The 22,413-nt window shown below is 37.1% G+C and overlaps 1 protein-coding gene across 1 annotated transcript in view; it reads right to left on the minus strand.

Annotated features, from left to right (window-relative positions):
* Window positions 1-392: 392 nt before the first annotated feature.
* LOC130230502 (plexin-B1-like) overlaps window positions 393-22,413 on the minus strand; it is a 110,320-nt gene continuing 88,299 nt past the window's right edge. The window contains 9 exon segments of the mRNA XM_056459537.1: window positions 393-665; window positions 1,640-1,769; window positions 8,521-8,681; window positions 10,922-11,088; window positions 13,378-13,462; window positions 16,174-16,247; window positions 16,250-16,276; window positions 16,371-16,536; window positions 19,887-20,033. Of these exon segments, the coding sequence (XP_056315512.1) occupies window positions 393-665; window positions 1,640-1,769; window positions 8,521-8,681; window positions 10,922-11,088; window positions 13,378-13,462; window positions 16,174-16,247; window positions 16,250-16,276; window positions 16,371-16,536; window positions 19,887-20,033 (1,230 nt within the window).

Raw genomic sequence — 22,413 nt, forward strand, 5'->3', positions numbered from 1 at the left:
GCTGTTGATGTTGCCATCCACTCTGCAGATCTCTCACACGCACTCATACTGAATGTAAAACCATGATTTTCCCTTCACCAAACTTGACTGATTTTTGTGAGAATCTGGGGTCTATGCGGGTTCCAATATGTCTTCTGCAGTATTGTTACGTTTGGGTCATTCAACAGATGATTCATTGGGAAAATCTACCTTCTGCCACTTTTCCAAATGATCAACTAGAAGTCAAGTTATTGTTTGTTGCTCTTACAATTGGGATCGACGACAAAGTACTTTTGTCAGGTAGTGTACATCTATGTCTAAAATTTGCTCGATGTCATCTGCGTTGTTTTCGAATTTCACTCTAGTGCAAATTTGCCCTGTTTAGTAAATCTATCACTTAAATCTTATAAATGTCAAACATGCAGTAATAAAAGCCCACTGACCTCCACTGATATGACTGATCCAGGTTTGTAGCGGTATGGCTTTGTGGGATCTCGATGGTTCAGTGGGTGAAGGGTTGGGTTGGACTTATAAGTGAAAGGTGACTGGCTGACAGAGTTAAAGTCAAAGCGTAAATTATCCAACAGAAACTCAACGTGCATATTTCCACTGAGTACTTGAGCATCTACACCAGGGGTCCAGCACAATAACAGAGAGGAGGTCTGCACCTCGCAGTGCTCCTCAAACTACAGAAAAAAATGAAAACATCAGAAAAAGACTGTGAGTAGAGAGTCAACATTCCTGGTAAAATACATCATATCATTCGATTAATCTTAAACTTGTTTAACTATATGGGTTATGTCTGTTATATTTATTATAAACTTAAAATAAAAGCATCTGCTAAATGAATAAATGTTTATTAGACAATAAAGTAAGAACAAAAGAATACCAACTCACTATTTTCACGATCTACACAGTTTTAAAATAAAGTGAATAGCTCATAATGCATCTCTGAATAATCTAATATCAAACAGTTTATCTGAGTTTATGCAGTTTTCTAAAAATATAGAACAATAATAATTTGAGAATTATTCTACAGTTGAAGTCAGAATTATTAGGCCCCCATTGAATTTTTTTTCTTTTTTAATATTTCCCAAATTATGTTTAACAGAGCAAGGACATTTTCACAGTGTTTCCGTTAATATTTTTTCTTTTAGAGAAAGTCTTATTTGTTTTATTTCGGCTAGAATAAAAGCAAATATATCTTAAATGGGCTAATAATTTTGACCTTAAAATTATTAGCCCATTTAAGATATATATTTTTTCAGTAGTACAGAACAAACCATTGCTATACAATAACTTGCCTATTACCCTACCTGCCTAGTTAACCTAATTAAACTAGTTAAGCCTTTAAATGTCACTTAAGCTGTATATAAGTGTCTTGAAAAATATCTAGTCAAATATTATTTACTGTCATCATGGCAAAGATAAAATAATTCGTTATAAATGAGTATTAAAACTATATGTTTAGAAATGTGTTGAAGAAATCTTCTCCGTTAAACAGAAATTTGGGAAAAAAATAAACACGGGAGCTAATAATTCTGACTTCAATGTTATGTGTGGGCTTAAGCATAATTGAAGTGAATAAAAATACACACGTTTGACAGAACGTGCGTGTTTCCTGTACAGTCAGTTTCCAGCCCTTCCACATCTGTTATACTTCTAGTTTTCTCCTTCGCCTTTGCCTCTTCCGGGTGGAAAATGGTGTCTGTTTGGAACCCGTCACTCGCATCCGAGGTTTTTGTACCACATCCAAGTTATGGCCTGAGACTTTAATTACACGTCCTCCACTGTATGAATGTATAAAGAAGAATATTATTCCAAGAGCACAAAAAGAGGTCTTAGAGCAACAGTAAAATTGCCTATAACTCAGCCAAACAAGTCCGATCTGCCTGAAATTCACATGGTTGATAAAATTCCACTCCTGACGACATCTACATGAAAATATTGAGTCACAGTCATAGCGCCACCTGCTGACGGGAGCAAGTTTGGCATAAATCTGTGATTTTCTCAGATTTTTTTATGTATCGGCCTAATTATTATTGTTCGCGGTTCTCTGTCGTCCTACGGCCACCGGGCGGCGGTGAGCCCGGGTGCGAGGTCCCTATCATCGCTGCTTGCAGCTTTAATTATTATTATTATTATTATTATTATTATTCCGCCCCTAATCGGGGCACTTTTGAGGGTCTAAACGTGCTCGAAACTCACGAAATTTTGCACACACATCAAACGCGGCGTAAATGGTCGGCTTATATGGGTCTCGGAAGTGGGCGGGCAAATGACTCGACAGCGCCCACCTAGAAAATTGATACGGACAAGCCCCGAGCCACGAATCACGCACATGCACGAAAATTGGCACACACCTCAAACATGCCAAGACCTACAAAAAGTCTCAAGGAGCGATATCTCAAACCCAACAGGAAGTCGGATATTTACAGCTTCCTGCGGCGAAAAAGTGGCGTTTTTGCCATTTTCAGGCGTGTATTTTAACGAACTCCTCCTAGGGATTTCATCCGAGCGACACCAAAATTGGGTTATGTCATCTAAAGGCCTTGGCGATGTTAAATTGCAAGCTTTAGAGTTTTCGTCGATGGGCGTGTCCGTGGCGGCCTCGCAAACTTTGACGACTCGCCACGAAACAGGAAGTCGTTATAACTCAGGCATGCATTATCCGATCAGCCTCAAATTCACACGTTTGATACCGTCCTGACCTGAACACGTTTACATGACAATATCCCGATACAGTTATCGCGCCACCTGCTGGCTACAGGAAATGACATGATTTTACATTGTAACAAATCCTCCCACAAATTTGGTCATTTCAGCACCAAATTTGAGAGGTGTCCTCTGAACACTCTAGCGATGATATATTGTGAAGGTCCAGAGTTTTCGTCGATGGGTGTGTCCGTGGCGGCCTCGCAAACTTTGATGGTTCGCCACGAAAGAGGAAGTTGTTATAACTCAGGCACTCATGATCCGATCAGCCTCAAACTTCACACATTTGATCACTGTCCTGACCTGAACACGTTTACATGCCAATATCCCGAGACAGTTATAGCGCCACCTGCTGGCGCCACCTATAAAAATTAAACGGACAGGCCCCCGAGCTACGAATCTCGCACACGCACGAAACTTGGCACACACGTCAAACATGCCAAAACCTACGAAAAAGTCTCTTGGAGCAAAATCTCAAACCAACAAGGAAGTCGTATATTTTTAGCTTCCTGCGGCGAAAAAGTGGCGTTTTTGCCATTTCCAGGCTTTGTACTTTAACGAACTCCTCCTAGGGATTTCATCCAATCGACACCAAAATTGGGTTTTGTCATCTAAAGGCCTTGGCGATGTTAAATTGCGAAGCTTTAGAGCTTTACTCGATGGGCGTGTCCGTGGCGGCCTCGCAAACTTGACGATCGCCACAAACAGGAAGTCATTATACCTCAGGCATACATGATCCGATCTGCCTCAAAATTCACACAATTGATAACCGTCCTGACCTGAACATGTTTACATATCAATATCCAGTTAAAGTTATAGCGCCACCTGCTGGGAACAGTAAAATTGCCTATAACTCAGCCACACAATGAGATCTGCCTGAAAATTCACATGGTTGATTAAATTCTCTCTGAAGACATCTACATATCAATATTGAGTCACAGTCATAGCGCCACCTGCTGGCAACAATAAAATTGCCTATAACTCAGCCGAACAATGTCCGATCTGCCTGAAACTTCACATGGTTGTTAAGACTCATCTCCTGAAGACATCTACATGCCAATATTGAGTCACAGTCATAGCGCCACTGCTGACAGAGCAAGTATGGCATAAATCCTTGATTTTCTCAGGTTTTTTATATATATCGGCTTAAATTATATTGTTCGCGGTTCTCTGTTGTCCTAAGGCCACCGGTCGGCGGTGAGCCGTGTGCGAGGTCCCTTTCATCGCTGCTTGCAGCTTTAATTAGGGACGAGCACCTACGGTGCGTAGGCCCTATTGTAATGTAATGTTTTTTATTATTATTATTATTATTATTATTTTATTATTATTATTATTCGCCCCTAATCGGGGCACTTTTGAGGGTCTAACGTGCTCGAAAAGTCACGAAACTTTGCACACACATCAAACGCGGCGTAAATGGTCGGCTGATATGGGTCTCGGAAGTGGGCGTGGCAAAATGACTCCACAGCGCCACCTAGAAAATTGATACGGACAAGCCCCCGAGCCACGAATCACGCACACGCACGAAAATTGGCACACACCTCAAACATGCCAAGACCTACAAAAAAGTCTCAAGGAGCGATATCTCAAACCCAACAGGAAGTCGGATATTTACGGCTTCCTGCGGCGAAAAGTGGCGTTTTTGCCATTTCAGGCGTTTGTATTTTAACGAACTCCTCCTAGGGATTTCATCCGATCGACACCAAAATTGGGTTATGTCATCTAAAGGCCTTGGCGATGTTAAATTGCGAAGCTTTAGAGTTTTCGTCGATGGGCGTGTCCGTGGCGGCCTCGCAAACTTTGACGACTCGCCACGAAACAGGAAGTCGTTATAACTCAGGCATGCATTATCGATCAGCCTCAAAATTCACACGTTTGATAACCGTCCTGACCTGAACACGTTTACATGACAATATCCCGATACAGTTATAGCGCCACTGCTGGCTACAGGAAATGACATGATTTACATTGTAACAAACTCCTCCCACAAATTTGGTCATATCAGCACCAATTTGAGAGGTGTCCTCTGAACACTCTAGCGATGATATATTGTGAAGGTCCAGAGTTTTCGTCGATGGGGGTGTCCGTGGCGGCCTCGCAAACTTTGATGGTTCGACACGAAACAGGAAGTTGTTATAACTCAGGCATGCATGATCCGATCAGCCTCAAAACTCACACATTTGATCACCGTCCTGACCTGAACACGCTTACATGCCAATATCCTGATACAGTTATAGCGCCACCTGCTGGCGCCACCTATAAAAATTAAACGGACAGGCCCCCGAGCTACGAATCTCGCACACGCACGAAACTTGGCACACACGTCAAATGCCAAAACCTACGAAAAAGTCTCTTGGAGCGAAATCTCAAACCCAACAGGAAGTCGTATATTTTTAGCTTCCTGCGGCGAAAAAGTGGCGTTTTTGCTATTTCCAGGCTTTGTACTTTAACGAACCTCCTAGGGATTTCATCCGATCGACACCAAAATTGGGTTTTGTCATCTAAAGGCCTTGGCGATGTTAAATTGCGAAGCTTTAGAGCTTTACTCGATGGGCGTGTCCGTGGCGGCCTCGCAAACTTTGACAATTCGCCACAAAACAGAAGTCATTATAACTCAGGCATACATGATCCGATCCCTCAAAATTCACACAATTGATAACCGTCCTGACCTGAACATGTTTACATATCAATATCCAGTTAAAGTTATAGCGCCACCTGCTGGGAACAGTAAAATTGCCTATAACTCAGCCACACAATGTCCGATCGGCCTGAAAATTCACATGGTTGATTAAAATCCACTCCTGAAGACAACTACAGGCAATATTGAGTCACAGTTATAGCGCCACCTGCTGTCTACAATAAATTGCCTATAACTCAGCCAAACAATGTCCGATCTGCCTGAAACTTCACATGGTTGTTAAGACTCATCTCCTGAAGACATCTACATGCCAATATTGAGTCACAGTCATAGCGCCACTGCTGACAGTAGGTAGTTTGGCTTATAACTCATCCACACAATGTCCGATCAGGCTGAAACTTCACATGTTTGATGAGTTTCCACTACTGAAGACATCTACATGCCAATCTTGAGTCACAGTCATAGCGCCACCGCTGACAGGAGCAAGTATGGCAAATCTGTGATTTTCTCAGATTTTTTTATGTATCGGCTTAAATTATTATTGTTCGCGGTTCTCTGTCGTCCTACGGCCACCGGGCGGCGGTGAGCCCGTGTGCGAGGTCCCTATCATCGCTGCTTGCAGCTTTAATTATTATTATTATTCTTATTCTTCTCCCGAATGAATCGCGATTTTGAGGGTCTAAACATGCCCGAAAACTCACGAAAATTTGCACACGCCCCAGAAGTCGCGAAAATTTACGTTTCTTATAGGCTTCGGAAGTGGGCGTGGCAAAATGACTCGACAGCGCCACCTAGAAAATTGATACGGACAAGCCCCCGAGCCACGAATCACGCACATGCACGAAAAATTGGCACACACCTCAAACATGCCAAGACCTACAAAAAAGTCTCAAGGAGCGATATCTCAAACCCAACAGGAAGTCGGATATTTACGGCTTCCTGCGGCGAAAAGTGGCGATTTTGCCATTTCCAGGCGTTGTACTTTAACGAACTCCTCCTAGGGATTTCATCCGATCGACACCAAAATTGAGTCATGTCATCTAAAGGCCTTGGCGATGTTAAATTGCGAAGCTTTAGAGTTTTCGTCGATGGGCGTGTCCGTGGCGGCCTCGTAAATTTTGACGACTCGCCACGAAACATCAAGTTGTTATAACTCGGCATGCATTATCCGATCTGCCTCAAAATTCACACGTTTGATAACCGTCCTGACCTGAACACGTTTACATGACAATATCCCGATACAGTTATAGCGCCACCTGCTGGCTACAGGAAATAGCAAGATTTACAGTGAAACAAACTCCTCCCACAAATTTTATCATATCAGCACCAAATTTGAGTGGTGTCATCTGAAAGCAGTATCGATGATATATTGTGAAGGTCTAGAGTTTTCGTTGATGGGCGTGTCCGTGGCGGACTCGCAAACTTTGATGATTCGCCATGAAACATCAAGTCGTTATAACTCAGGCATGCATGATCCGATCTGCCTCAAAACTCACACATTTGATAAGTGTCCTGACCTGAACATGTTTACATGCCAATAACTCGATACAGTTATAGCGCCACCTGCTGGCAAACTTTAAATTGCCTATAACTCAGCCAAACAATATCCGATCTGCCTAAAACTTCACATGGTTTATAAGATTGCTCTCCTGAAGACATCTACATGCCAATATTGAGTCACAGTCATAGCGCCACCTGGTGGCAACAGTAAAATTGCCTATAACTCAGCCAAACAATGTCTGATCTGCCTGAAAATTCACATGGTTGATTAAAATCCTCTCCTGAAGACATCTACATGAAAATATTGAGTCACAGTCATAGCGCCACCAGCTGACGGGAGCAAGTTTGGCATAAATCTGTGATTTTCTCAGATTTTTTTATGTATCGGCCTAAATTATTATTGTTCGCGGTTCTCTGTCATCCTACGGCCGCCGGGCGGCGGTGAGCCCGGGTGCGAGGTCCCTATCATCGCTGCTTGCAGCTTTAATTTCTAATTGCATCTTTAGTGATTTTCCCAATCACTTTCCCAGTCTTGTCCCAATAGATGGATTTTGAGGTTTTTGCAAAAAAAAAAAATCACAAGTGGATTTAGCTGGTTTTGACACAAAAGAAAATTTACCTTGTTAAATACCAAAGAATTGTCTAAAGTGATATTTTTTTAAAAAAAAGTTATTTTATTTACTAGCTAATAACCTTATCATTACATATAAAATGAAACTTCTGAACCTAATCAGAGGAGCCTGATAGAAAATGCTCATTTAAAAGAAAAGAGGTCAGATGGATTTAGAGAGTTTTGGCTGAACTCTTCATTTCCAGTTTGACATTGAGAGTGGAATCATGGGAGTTTTCATCTTCATTACATCTTACGGGGCAGAAAGCATGTTCATGAATGAGCTAAACTATTCTAAACTTATTATCATGGTTGTATGAAGCGGAGTAAGACTGAAAGCCCTTAAAGTGAAACTAGATGGCTGAAGCAATTGCTGATGAGAGACGAGAGTGAGTGGCACAAAAGCAGTGGTGCTTTTATTATGCAACAGTCAACCACATCCAGTTCGTCTAGTCATGATCATGTGGAGAAGAAGCAGCACTTTTTAAATCCCACTCTGTCCAGTCTAATAAAATGCACAACATATTAAAGTGTTTTTTCCCCATTTTCTATAAAAATCAAACCAAAAATCAATAGTGTGTGAATGACAGACCGGCTGTAGACCGGCCCTTGTCCACCAGCTCATCAAAATTTTTGGCCAGAGTCCGACCCGTAGCCCATTTTTTCCCACCAAACAGCTTATACTGTTACAGCCATTAAAATATACCAGATTTGTATTTAATATAAAGTACTTTTTTCGTTTTATATTTTCGTTTTACTGATAAATTGTGATTTTTAAATATGAGCCATCGCAGGAAAGCAGATTTGATTTTAGCAGCTGATCATGTGACGCACTGAATATTTTTAATCACACTGGTGTGATCGTATGTTCCAGAGACCAGCCAAGACTGATCACACTGCTATGGTATGATTTTACGCATTAAAGGCTTAACAGAGAGACAGATTGTTATTGCATATTGTGTATTAATAGGTGATTAAGGTACTGGAACGTTGCAGATATGTCATTTTGTGAATGATAATAAAATGTTGTACAAAGACTGAATCTTAAAATGTTAAGCATTGATTAATTTGTGAGTACCTGTTGGTTTTCCAGATGTGAATGGTCTCAGAGTCTGAAATGCCATGGCGGACTGCCTGATCATCCAGCAAGTCAAAGAAATATTTGATTGCCAGAGGAACCGGTCGACTAGTGCTTAGAATAACTGTGAACAGATCATCCACAAACTTCTGCAGTGTACCCTATAAAAACCAAAAAGAAGCATGTTAACATAGAATTGTAGGGCCTAAAAGTAAGATTTATTTAATTGCCGGTGACTAACATTTATTGGCCTTAAATAATTTTAACCAACAACAGAAATGTGATTTATTTCATTATTTCAAAACAGCCAGAGCAAATTATGTATTATAATTATTCTCTAGTGTATTATTATTAATAATAATATAAAATGACAGTAGCACAATCGCCTCACAGCAAGAAGGTCGCTGGTTCGAGCCTCAGCTCGGTCGCTTGGCATTTCTTTGTGGACTTTGCATTTTCTCCCCGTGTTTGCATGGGTTCAAAGACATGCGCTATAAGTGAATTGGGTAAGCTAAATTGTCTGTAGTGTATGTTAGTGTGTGCAAGAGTGTATGGGTGTTTCCCAGTGTTGGGTTGCGGCTGGAAGGGTATCCGCTTTATAAAACATATGCTGGATAAGTTGGCGGTTTATTGCACTGTGGCGACCCCTGATTAATAAAGGGACTAAGCCGAAAAGAAAATGAATGAATGAATAAAACAACAGACTAACCCTTGTGCATTGTTCAAATTTACTAACCTTTGTTATGTTAGGGATAAAAACATCAAGTGAATTAACTACTGTAAAATGCATCATATAAAATTTTTTTTTTTTCAGTTTTTTTTTTTGCATAAATCTGTTAATCAACCTCAGTCCTGATCAAAACTACTAAATGTTATGCGTTTATATGCGTTATACGTAATTATGTATTTTACGTATTACGATGTATTTTCAATATAAAAAAGTATTTGTGGACTGGATTTTTTTAACCTTTTATCACAGTCTTGGACATGTGAAAGATTAGTAACAACATTGGCTTTGATGCCATTCATGATTAGATTTTGATTAGATAAAAAAGTTTTTTCTCCATAATTTACTGTTACTGTTTACTGTTTTTGCTCCACTGACTTCCATTATAACCACATTTAATGGTACATAAATACACAGTCTTTGTTTTATTTATTCCATGTAGTTCTGAGAGCTGAGATGCATACTTTGATTTACTCAGACACATCAAGGTAAGTGTGTAAAGGTCAGTTTTAAACACTCACAGACACACAACTTTACTTTGCTGTTATCCTACATATAAAATTCAGCAACTAAGCTTTTTTTTGCACAGGCCTATCTAAAGTGTTAATGCCAACTGGATGAGCAACAGTAAAAATGACAAATATGACCTCTTCCAACATGGATTTGTAACCAAAAGATGTGTTTATAATGAAAGTCAATAGGGAAAAAAACAACCACCAACAGTAAATTAGAGAGAGAAAAATAATATGAATCAAAAACAAAGCATCAAAGGCAATGTTGTTTCACATGTCCAAGACTTTGATAAAAGGTTAAAAAATCCAGTCCACAATTACTTTTTATTTTAAAAATACATCCTTTATTGCTTTTTCCCCCACCGAAATCAGTCAAATCATTTATGAATTTGCCACTTAAAGAGTTAAAATCCCTTACTTTTAAAAACATTTAGTAGTTTTGATTAGGACTGAGGTTGATTATTGATCTGATGCAGTTTTACAGCAGTTTAATTTGGTGGATGTTTTCATCCTAAACATAACAAAAGGATAGTAAATTCCCCAAAGTGTATTGTTGTTTTTTTTCAATTCAAAGCATTTTCTGAAAATAGTGTCAAAATAGATTTGTCACCAAAAATCATTCTGCTAGCTGAAACACAGAAATGGTTATGGCCAAATTAAGACTCAAATTAACGCAGAGAGGATGAAAACCTCCCCAACAGCACATAAGGTTTAAATGGATGACTAAAGATACATTTCTATAATACTAATTAACGTAAAAATATGTCATACATATAGTTATCATTAATTAAACAAGAATATATTCTTTTATATAACAACAATACATTTATATTGCTGCACATTTAAATTGACTCCTTAAAAATTTCATCAGGTTACAACACTTGTTTAATTGCAACTGTTTGCAGGGATGCAAACTCATCAGGGGTAAAAGGGGTGCCAAGATGCAAGACTCTTGCATCATTTCTCTACCTGTTTTATGAAATTCTAGTGATTTATGCTTGGCAAATGTTAAATTTATACCCTGGGTGTATATTTATTATTTATTTTTAGAATTAGCAACTTAGAATTAGAATTAGGAAAAAGAGGAACATGACTGATATGAGTTTGGCTTCTTTGTATGTCTGTATCTATAGGCTTTGTGAATGTGCATTTGTCAGGACACCTTCATTGACAGGAGTCGCGTGAGATAAATCTCTGGAATGGTCTTGGCTCGTTCTCGTTCTTTTAAACTCCCTCGTCTGTGTTTGGGTAACTCTGGCTCCTCGCTGGCCTTCACCAGATGCCACAGCCTCACTCCTCCTTCATCTGCATCCTCCAGCATGGGCGTCTCTGCATAGTCAAAATTCAAGCGGTTCAAATGAAGCAATATATTCAAGAGATGAACGCAGAACACAAAAAAAGGCTAGCTACACATATAAAACGTACTGCTTCAATTATTTATTTCAAATGTAATCTCTATTTACGTGTAGTTGGTTTTAAAAAATGATAAGTGTCTTTAAGTAATAGCAGCTTTACAGTAACACAAATTTCCAACTGAAATGGAATATTGAGTAGGTGGTGGGGTTTAATTTTGCACTGTAATGGCAAATTAGTTTCTTCCTATTCACAAGGAATACATTTTTATGTGAAGACCGAAATTAAAATAAGTCAGAATAAGTTTGTTTTTTTAAGTGCTTTATTCTCCGGAGAATGATCTGTTTAAAAACAGACAGCCTCTGTGAGCAAAATAATTCCAAGCATAGGCTCACAAGCATTTTTAAAGACAAATGCTGCATCCCAATTCACATATCTGTCCTAAATAGTATTTGAAAATAGAATAAGCATGTTCCAAATCATAGTATGTTGAAAATAGTATGCCAAAAGTTCCTGGATGGTTTACTATATCTGGTAAAAACCGTAAGCATATTAGTGTCCATACTCTAACCGCTGATATTGCCCCCAATACATTGCGCGTTGAATGTGAATTTGATTCTAACTAAATACGCAGGTGAAAGTGTAAATAAACAACAAACAATGTGGACCGCTCGAGACCAACCTTTAAAGTAGAGAGGCTTCTGTAAAGATGTTTGTATGACTGTTAATTAATATCTAGCCAACTGGAAAATATTTAAATCATGTTTTCCGTATTATATTAATCTGCAACAACAATGTGAACTTGTATAAAGATGTGTTTGGACATTAACGTCTGAATGCATAATTATCCAAAGACCTTGAGGAGATTTCTCTGCATGAAAAAACTTGTGAAAGGGAGATTAACCTACTGCTACTTCTCCAATAAGGTAGGAAATTAAATATGACAGAAATGTGGATGATTGACAGGGATTATAACTAAGCAAACACGATCTGTGAATGAGGCAGTAGTATGTGTCCCAAAGCTTGCATACTCTTCTGTTACACACTCAAAGGTATATTTTCCTTCACAAAAAAGTACATACTTTTAGGGCGTAGTATAGAATGCAAATTGGGACACATCAAATGATTTAGGTAAGAATTTCTCTACAGCTCCTTAACTGTTAAACAATCAGTAGATTACATTCGATAGCTCAATGATTATAAAGCATTTAATCTTTACTTTAGCAAAACCTTAATCAACTTATAATATCGATATATAATTATCAATCATCAATATATGATCATCAGTGTAAAAAATTTCCATCACCGCACTCATTCTTTTTCACTTGCGGCAAACTAACGTTAGGGTGGCTAAGCATGTTTCACCTACATCATCAAACTAATGTCATCAGAGAAACACTACATTACAAAGAATGGTTAGATTTTGAATGCTTTTGAATGAAAGTTTTAACTTGCACAGATTAATCGTTCACCTTAAAACTACCATTGTGTGCTAGCAAAATAAACATTGTAAATTTAGATTTCATGCAGTACTTATTCTCCAAGTGTGGAAAACGGAGAAAATGTGTTGTTTGTTTTTATTTAGCATTCATTCATTTTCATATGTGTTGCTATGATGCTCTGAAATATTGCCTGGTTACTGTGCAGCTGCTTGATGTAATGTATGCTACCAAGTTTCTAACATATCTTACCACACTGCATAGCATTTTTAGCACAATGTTTCAGGTTTCATTGTGTTCCTAGCATGTCTTAACATAGTTATAGATTATATGATTCTCATCTTGACACACCACTGATAATCTGTTGAACTGAATGTTAGATATAGACTATATTAATTAATGGACAATCTTTTCACAAATTTCTTTTTTGTTTGTTTATGGAGTCTTGTATATTACTCTAGTTATGTGTATTCAAATTATTGCTATACACTCTCAGAAAAAAAGCTACAATGTTGTACCAAAGAAGGTACAAAACCTTGTCACTGGGGCAGTACTTTTTACGGAAGAGGACTGTACCTTAAGACAAAGAAACAAATTTATAACATTGTAGTTTGTACCTTTAAGGACATGATTTGTACTTGGGAAAGCAAAATGTACCTGTGTTTATAAAACCTGCAGGTACAATATTGTACCTTCATCAAAGGGAGTGTACTATTAGTTATCACCAGAGCCTTCCATTTGTAGCTTAAATGTTTCAAAATTAATCTAAACGATTGTGTGTTGTGTGTATGTGAACATGAACACTATACACAGTCATTTTACTTACTCTCCCCGGCGATGTAATCGTGGGTATCATGGTGAATGTGTTTGCTGTGGCGTGGCACTAAAGCAACAGTTGCACCATCTGGAACCTAAAATCCAAAAATATGCGAAGAAAAAAAGTGAAAAACTATTCTTGGTAACACTTTACAACATTAATTAACTAGCATTAGTTTTTATTCATCTCTGTTTACAGCAATACAACATACAACTGGGTTTGATTTATACAATTAGCAAGGAAACATTCCTTAAAGTGAATCTACACCAAAACAAATTAGAATTTATTTATTAATGATTATGGCTCATATGAAGATTTAAAGTGGTTCAATGAAGAATATATGCAAGTTAATATGTTGCGCACATTTTCCCATCATGTTAATTTTTTAATTTTTTTACAACTTTTGAGTGGGAAGTGGCATACGCACATTTGCACTCCTGTTTTGTCCATACGCCTAGTCACTTATTGTATTGGTTGGGTCCAAGTCCATTAAAAATATAATGGGTTTAAATTGTAAAATTCAATGGATTTTGATCTACAAATAAATGTAATGAATTTTACAAAAATGTTACAAACTGACTAATTAATAGGATGAGAGCTATGAATATATAGTGAGAGTTTGATCAATTAATTGCCAGTTCATTCCACTGTGGCAATCCCTGATAATCAGGCATTAGGCTGTAGGAAAGTGAGTGAGTTTGATGAATTCAATACCCAAATAAATTCAATTTGATTTTAAAATAATCTTATTAATCAAATAATATGTGAATATGTTCTAAGTTTAATAAATTCTTTATATTTTCCATATTTCTGTCATGACATCTCTGAGAGATTTAGCATGGTAATGAATTAAAACTTACATTTAGATTTAACCAGCACTTTTTAAATTTTTTTTTATGTTCTGAATCAAGCAGACATTGGACTCCAATGGCTTGTGTCTTTATTGGCACATTCTATACTATAGGGTTGCCAATTACTTGGACTCTTTCTTCAGGTTTCTTAGTGAAAACACACTACAGACTGAACTGGACCTATTAGCCTGTGCATCCAAACAGAATTCATGACAGGAATTATATGCATTGTTTTGTTTTTAGATTTCATACAACATTGAGTAGATTTCTATAGAATTTATTGGACTACACTTGGAAAATTCTGAGCTATGGTAAATGCCCCGCACCTTCAAACACATTTTCTGTGACTCTTTCAGTTCAAAAATTGTAAGAACCATTTTGTTTGCCAACGTCTTCCATATCAGATCAATGTACGCCTTTACTATAAATACCATACTTGCGTTTTCTGCTGCTGACGCTAATGATGTCTAATGATGAATTGATATGTTGTATAACCTATAGTAAATGTGCACCCTGACCTGAGAGAGAAGATATGGGCAAACAGAGTGGTATTTAAAAAATGTTGGCACACAAAAATGTTTTTTGGATTTTTGTATGATTACACTTGAACCCCTGAAGTGGCATGGAATGCTTTGACATTGTTTTTGGTTCCTTTTCTGGACATTAAACATTGGAACTATTGCAGTCCTTTGGAAGATGAGAGAGTGCTAGGATTTCATCAAAAATATTTTATTTGTGTTCTGAAGATAACGAAATCTCATTGAAAGAACATGAAAGTGAACAACTAATACAGAATTTTCAATTTTAGGGTAACTTACCCCTTAAAGCATAGGTCTCAAACTCAGTTCCTGAAGGGCCGCAGCTCTGCACAGTTTTGCGGCAACCCTAATCCAACACAGCTGATCCAACTAATCAAGGTGTTCAAGGCTACCAGACACGACTAGATCAGCTGTGTTTGATTAGGGTGGAGCAAAACTGTGGAGAGCTGCGGCCCCTCCAGGAATTGAGTTGAGACCTATGCTTTAAAGGGACATTTTACAAGCCTCCTAACAGTTGACTTGCACTATTTTTTAATCCCTTCAGCTCATTTCTCAGCCCTCTGAAAGTAGCCCATCGTCATGCACTGCATAACATAATTCCACCTGGTGCAGATATGGTACAGCAGCAGAGTTTTTTGACTGTTACGCCAAAATAAAAATATAGCAATATGACTAGCAATTTTGACTTGCAATATTGGCCTAGAAAACAGTAAGAAAAATAGTAGAAAATAGTTGTCATCATTTATTATACAATGTAACCACAGAGGACTTGAGCTTTAAATAGAAAAATCATCAAAACTTTTTTTTGTAACAAAAAGCTAATGGTCAAATCTGATTCAATTCATTATGCTAAGCTAAGCTAAAAGTGACCCTGCCAGAACAAGAAATCAGCTGAATGGATTCAAAAATGGTTCAAGTCAACTGTTAAACTCTAAGAGATTTGTAAAATGAGCCCTTTTCAAAAGAAAGGTGGGGTGTTCCTTTAAGTTTATTTGCATACTTAAGCTGCAGTCATACTGGACTTTTCTCCCCATAGACCTCCATACATAAGCACGGCGAATGCGGCAGATCGGAAACGCAGTTTCGCAGTTTGCTGCATTGCAAAGTTCAAGCTTGGTGAACTCTGACCTGCGAAATCGCATCACTTGACTGCATGAGACCAATCGAGGATCAAAACATGACCTCTCTGGACAGAATTTAAAATATAGAGCAATCGCTCACTTTTTATATGTCTAAATATCTTATTTAATCCCACCCCCCTTTCGTAGCACCGTAGTACAGATTTCGCAAGCTCAAACTCTAGTCTGACTGCAGGTTCATTTGTATGTAACATATACATTGTAACAGTGCTTGTAAAGAAAAAACTTGGCGTCAATATTGAATAGCACAGTGCGTTTCAAAGATTGTGTTTGTACCTTATAATGCTGGAGCGTGTTGAGACGTTTCCAGTTGCCCTGAACCACAGATGTTAGATCTTCATCTGACAGATTAGATGACCAGCTACACCAGAGCGCCATTCTGAAAAAATTGAAAAGAAACGATGAATAAAAGAATAAAAGCAGGATATAGCTAATATGCGAGAGCAAGAGCAGACATGAATGGTTGTTCTCACCCAGGTCTACAGAGTCGGTATGTGGTCGATGAGAGAATGAGGTGCCCTTGTACACCTGGTCTAGAATCTTCTCCTTCACTTGGGTTATAGTGTCACAATCTAAAACTTTAGCAGCAACCGGCTGAGCCTCATTCATGCCTATTCCCTGCATCAGAACGTTCACCGTCTAAAGAGAGAAAGAATAAAAAAGAATAAAGTGAAAGAGTACTTTTTTTATACAAGCAAAAACAAATTTGTGAGTGCTCTGTTTATTGGCAAATCCAACTTGACTTCGGATGACACAGGATTCGATTAAGTGCAAATTTTAATTTTTAATCAATCTACTCTTTGTTAAATAAAACCAAAAACCATAGAATCACCAAAAGGCGACACTCTAGTGCAATTTGGGACACTAGATAGAGCGGCGGCCATTTTGGAATGAAAATTCCAATAGAACAACAGCATAATTATAAGTCTGTAAAATAAACTATTAAAAGTGCTGATGATTGTGATAGTAAGTATTGTATTGGCATCTTTCAGGTTGTATCTCAGCTTTAATGCACAATTTAAATAAATAAATAAAAAACAAAGCAGCTGCTTGCCATCGCGACAGTAATAAGATCCAATAGATAGCCGATCGCTTTCACTCCAAAATTTCAGAATCTGGGGCTCTTGCTGGGCGCTGCTGTTGCAATGGAACGTTCTATTGAGTATCACCTCTTGGTCATTCTAAGCACTTTGGTAAAACCAAAGACTATAGAAGACACAAGACATGTCACTTGTACAGTTTTGAAAAGTGTAATGGTCAATATGGTGAATGGAGCCCCAGCTTTTAGTAGAGGAGCCCATCAGTATAGTTTTGAAAAGTGTAATGGTCAATATGGTAAATGAAACCCCGCCTTTTAGGTGGAGTCAATCATCAATCTCTTTACACTGGCAATTCTCCAGGGGGAGGGACTTGGACCAAACGTGTGTTTTTAGTTTCTGCAGATTTTGTGTGATTCGATCATTTAGAATAAAACTAAAGAGACTGTTGTTGTTAATTTATTTGGTGAATCCAAATATGAAATTTAATCGTGAGCTTGGCAAACAGTTTTGGAAAATTTAAATTGAATTCAAACAGAATTCCAGAGCCTACTGCCTGAGAAGCATTTCAAAGATGGACGCCAAGTGAAATGACCTGCCTTAAAGGGACTTTAGTAAAACACAATGGGGTATATGCGGAAAGACTTTTAATTTGTCAGTATCCTGGGTCAAGCACTTCCGATGAACTGTATCCTATTACAAAATCTGCGTGTTTAAGGTCTGTTTTCTTTAAAAACCAGCGATCCCCACTGCCTGAGTGAGATTGTACAAGAAGCATTGCATTAATTACATTTTTCCCCGCCATGTGTTTAAAATATGAACATTTATTTTACCCCAGTATATTCAATGGAGCTTCAATGGTGCATGTTAACGGCTTTTCAACTTGTTTTACGCTTGAGCAACTAATTGAATGCCAACGTTTATTTAAACTGATTATATTTTAATTACATTACAACATCGATTCTGTAAAAGGACCCGTATAAATGGAAAAAAAAGTCACAATAACCGTTCACTGGAAGTTTATCAATTCATTCACATTTACCTTATCAGTATAGGAAGAAACACTAGCTCTATAATTGAGTCATTATTCAATAAAGTTAAATGCATATTTAGAAGTGTTACAATGTTTTTTAAAGGATCTAAATGCAAACAGACAAATCTGAGATCAATCCTAATTAAGAAATGACACTAGAATAGCTGACATATTTACTTTCCTATTGGCTGTTGTTTCTTTCAGATTCAGAGAAAAGTGAGAACAATGTTAAATCTATATAATGGAATTTTGGTTACTTGTACATTACTATTATATTAAAGCCTACAATTAAAAACAAAACCCAAACTATTTCTATTATACTACCCATTTTTACATAAAATATAAAATTATATAAAAATATAAAAATTAATGCAAATATGTCAACAGCACATAAGGCATGAGGGTTTTTCATTAATATTTAAATGTAATCATAAATATTCACTTAAAGTCAGAATTATTACCCCGCCCCCTTTGATTTTTTTTTTTAAATATTTCCCAAATGATGTTAAACAGAGCAAGGACATTTTCACAGTATGTCTGATAATATTTTTTCTTCTATAGAAAGTCTTATTTGTTTATTTTCGGCGAGAATAAAAGCAGTTTTGAATTTTTTTAACACCATTTTAAGGTCAAAATTATTAGCCCCTTAAAGCTATATTTTTTCTAAAGTCTACAGAACAAACCATCATTATACAATAACTTGCCTAATTACCCTAACCTGCCTAGTTAACCTAATTAATCTAGTTAAGCCTGTAAATGTCACTTTAAGCTGTACAAAAGTGTCTTGAAATATAAGTAGTAAAATATTTTTTACTGTCATCATGGCAAAGATAAAAGAAATCAGTTATTAGAAATGAGTTATTAAAACTATTATGTTAGAAATGTGTTGAAAAAATCTTATCTCCGTTAAACAGAAATTAGGGAAACATAACAGGGGGGTTAATAATTATGACTTCAACTGTATTTTCACCTTATTTTAAATTTAAATATACACATTTACACTTTGGATTTCATAGCTTGTTTTCATGGCAGATTTAATAAAACATAAATAAAATATAACAACAATAAGACATCACTAAAGAATAAGCAAAATATAGTGATTGTTCATTCATTCATTCATTTTCTTTTCGGCTTAGTCCCTTCATTAATCAGGGGTCGCCACAGCGGAATGAACCACCAACTTATCCAGCATATCTTTTATGCAGTAGATGCCCTTCCAAATGCAACCCATCGCTGGGAAAACACCCATACACTCTCATTCACACTCATACATTACAGACAATTTTGCTTGACCAATTCACCTATACCGTGTGTCTTGGACTTGTAGGGGAAACCGGAGCACCTGGAGGAAATCCACGCGAACACAGGGAGAACATGCAAACTCCACACAGAAATGTGACCCAGCCGAGGCTCAAACCAGTGACATTCTTGCTGTGAGGTGACAGTGCTACCCACTCCACCACCATTATAGTGATTGTATAGACCAATATACTGAAAACTATACTATAGAGAGCTACAGAACTAAGCAGCTTTGGACACTGAATAACATAAGCCTAGGGTAAACACTAATAAATTGATTACATGAGATGAGATTATAATTTTTAGGCAAAAACCTCAGGGCTGAGGACTTGTTCTTTAAAACATCACGAAGTTTGTTCATGAATCAAATAGTCATTCTTTTTCTATTCTATGCACACATTTTCAGTATGAACATGTCCACACTTTATTAATTAGCTTATAATATTACTTTACTTGTGTAATCACATTGAAACAAGGATACATAGCATTTTGGCATTAAGTGCCACAAAGATTGAGTTTTGTTTTGTTTTTAACAGTGGTTTGTTGGTATACTCTGTTACCTAGTTAGACTAATGCACAAAAACTGTATAACAAAAAGATTTGCTTAAAAAAAGGCTAACCAGAGTGCGGTACTCCAGATCCTCTCTCAGCAAGCGGTTATCATTTAAGGTGTATTTGGCTTTGCCAGTCACTGCATCCACAGGTCCTTTATCCACCTGGTGTTTAATGGCTCTGAAGAGCATGTACAGAGGCTCACCAGCTGAATGCTGAACACAGAGAGCAGAAATACAATCACAATAAGACATGGCATTTGCACAACACGTCACAAATCTATTCAGTTAAAAAAGCCAAAATCAGTAATGACAAAAGGACATTCTTGGTTTTCAGTCAAGTCTGTACTATATAATGTAATGTGTATTCATATAGTGCATTTATTGTGTATGGCTATACACCCAAATCGCTTTACAATCATGGGTGGAGGGGTCTCTCCAGCATCCACTTGGATGATCAGGGTAGATGCAGGAATCCTAAAGATAATTTTAATACCCTTTTAAGACTTTTTAAAGAGCTTCTCAGAAAATTTGAAGACCTCATCGCAACTTCAAGTTCTAATCATAATCAAACCTTTAACTCATTAAACAGTTGTTAATAAACAGTTGTAGTTAAATAAATAAATGGAGCCCAACCATGCAACAGAATTCAAATAAGCTCAGAAGAAACAAACCTTGAAAGAATAAACTACGTGGTTGTTTTCAGCGACAGGTTTTAGCCATTGTTTAAACTCCTCTTTCTCCAACCATGAGTACGCAAACTTACATTTTTCCACTTTGGCGTCAGTTTCGCTAGATGTGGAGAGTATCACATCACCTTCCCACTTTGTCGCAAATTACGTGATATCACCCGGAAGAGCACGCCGTTGTTAACATTAAGACATTTTTTTTCTGGACAATACTTGAACAAAAATTAAGACCTTGTAAAAACGCAATTAAGACTTTTTAAATACCTTTTAAGGGCCTTAATTTTCTCATAAATGATTTATCAACTTTAAACACTTTTTAAGACCCCGCTCATACACCCTGATGATGCAACGGCAGCCACAGGACAACAGCTCTAGTGCATCACCACACACCAGCTATAGACGGAGAGACAATTCTGTGGATGGGGATGATTGAGAGGCCATGATGGGTAAGGGCCAATTGAGGGAATTTAGCCAGGACACTCTTTAGGAGAAGTGCCATGGGATTTTTAATGACCAGTCAGGAGTCAGGATCTCGATTAAACATCTCATCCAATAGACACTATTGCACTATTGTAATATGTAGCACTATTTTATTTAAAATTTTTAGCCACAATATTGTGCACTCTACTTGAGTTGAGGTGAGTTTCCGGAGATTACTTATAGTTGAAGTTATTAGCCCTCATGTGATATTTAAATTCTTTTTAAAATATTTCCCAATTGTTGCTAAATGGAGAGAGATTTTCTTCAACACATTTTTAAAACATAATAGTTTTAATAACTAAATTCTAATAACTAGGGGAGTGCGGGGCACAACGTAACGTGGGATAAAATGTAACATTGAGTTTTAAGGTATTTGCTCAGGGCTAACCATGGCATGCTTCCGAGGTTTTCACCAGTATCAGCAGACGTCTTCCTGCCAATTATCAAAAAAGTTTGGTGAAATTTGGATGAGAAACACAGGAGAAAACTTTTTTTCAGCATTAAAAGTATTTTTTATTATACTCAATATTTTTTGTATTTAAAAAAAATCTGTGAAAGTATGTACGTAAAATCTTTTATTGTTGTGATCATCATCTTTTAGGCTAAAAGATGGAACCATTTTGAAAGGTGTAAAAAAACACAGTGACTGCTAGTCAGTTTTGAGGAAAACATGACACAGCGGGGTGAGTTGAGAACTTTAAATAAAAATGTTTTAAAATAGACACTATATTTTAATAGAAAAAATCTATTTTATTGCTAATAATGCAAATAAATGCTTTGTATAAAAATGAATAATAATGCAAATAAATCCAAATGTGTTTATCCCATAGATAAATAAAAAAACATACTGTGCTATGTACAATAAAAAAAATTTGTTAAGTACTGAGGAAATATTCCTTTAAAGTAAACTGAATTTAAACTAATTGTGTGAAATCTGACTTTTTAAACTCGTTACAACTAACCCTCTGTCTGTTACAACTTGCCCCACAGGTGGGGTAAATGGTAAATAGTAATTTTTACTCCTGGCACTTTTGTCAATACTGCACATAAACCACAGGTCCGGCGATCATACTTTCAATGCTCATTTGTAGGAAAGGTTTGCGTGTTGTTGATGAAAAAATTATTTGTCTTACTCCATTACTTTGTTCATTATTTGGCCAAAATCAAAATGTGTTACTTTGTGCTCCGCCCTCCCCAAATTTATTCCGTCTTTGCCATGTTGACAGACAGGGCATAACATTTTCTATTTTAAATTCACTTATTTTGCAAGATACTAGTATTTAACTTGAAATTTAAAGACTTAACTAGATTATTATGTTAACTAGGCAAGTCATTGGACACTGGTTTGTTCCGTAGGTATAAAAAAAAGTCTTAAGGGGTTAATAATATTGAATTTAAAAATTTTTATTCCAGCCAAACTTAAAAAA

This window comes from Danio aesculapii, chromosome 6, assembly GCF_903798145.1.
Source record: "Danio aesculapii chromosome 6, fDanAes4.1, whole genome shotgun sequence".
NCBI lineage: Eukaryota > Metazoa > Chordata > Actinopteri > Cypriniformes > Danionidae > Danio > Danio aesculapii.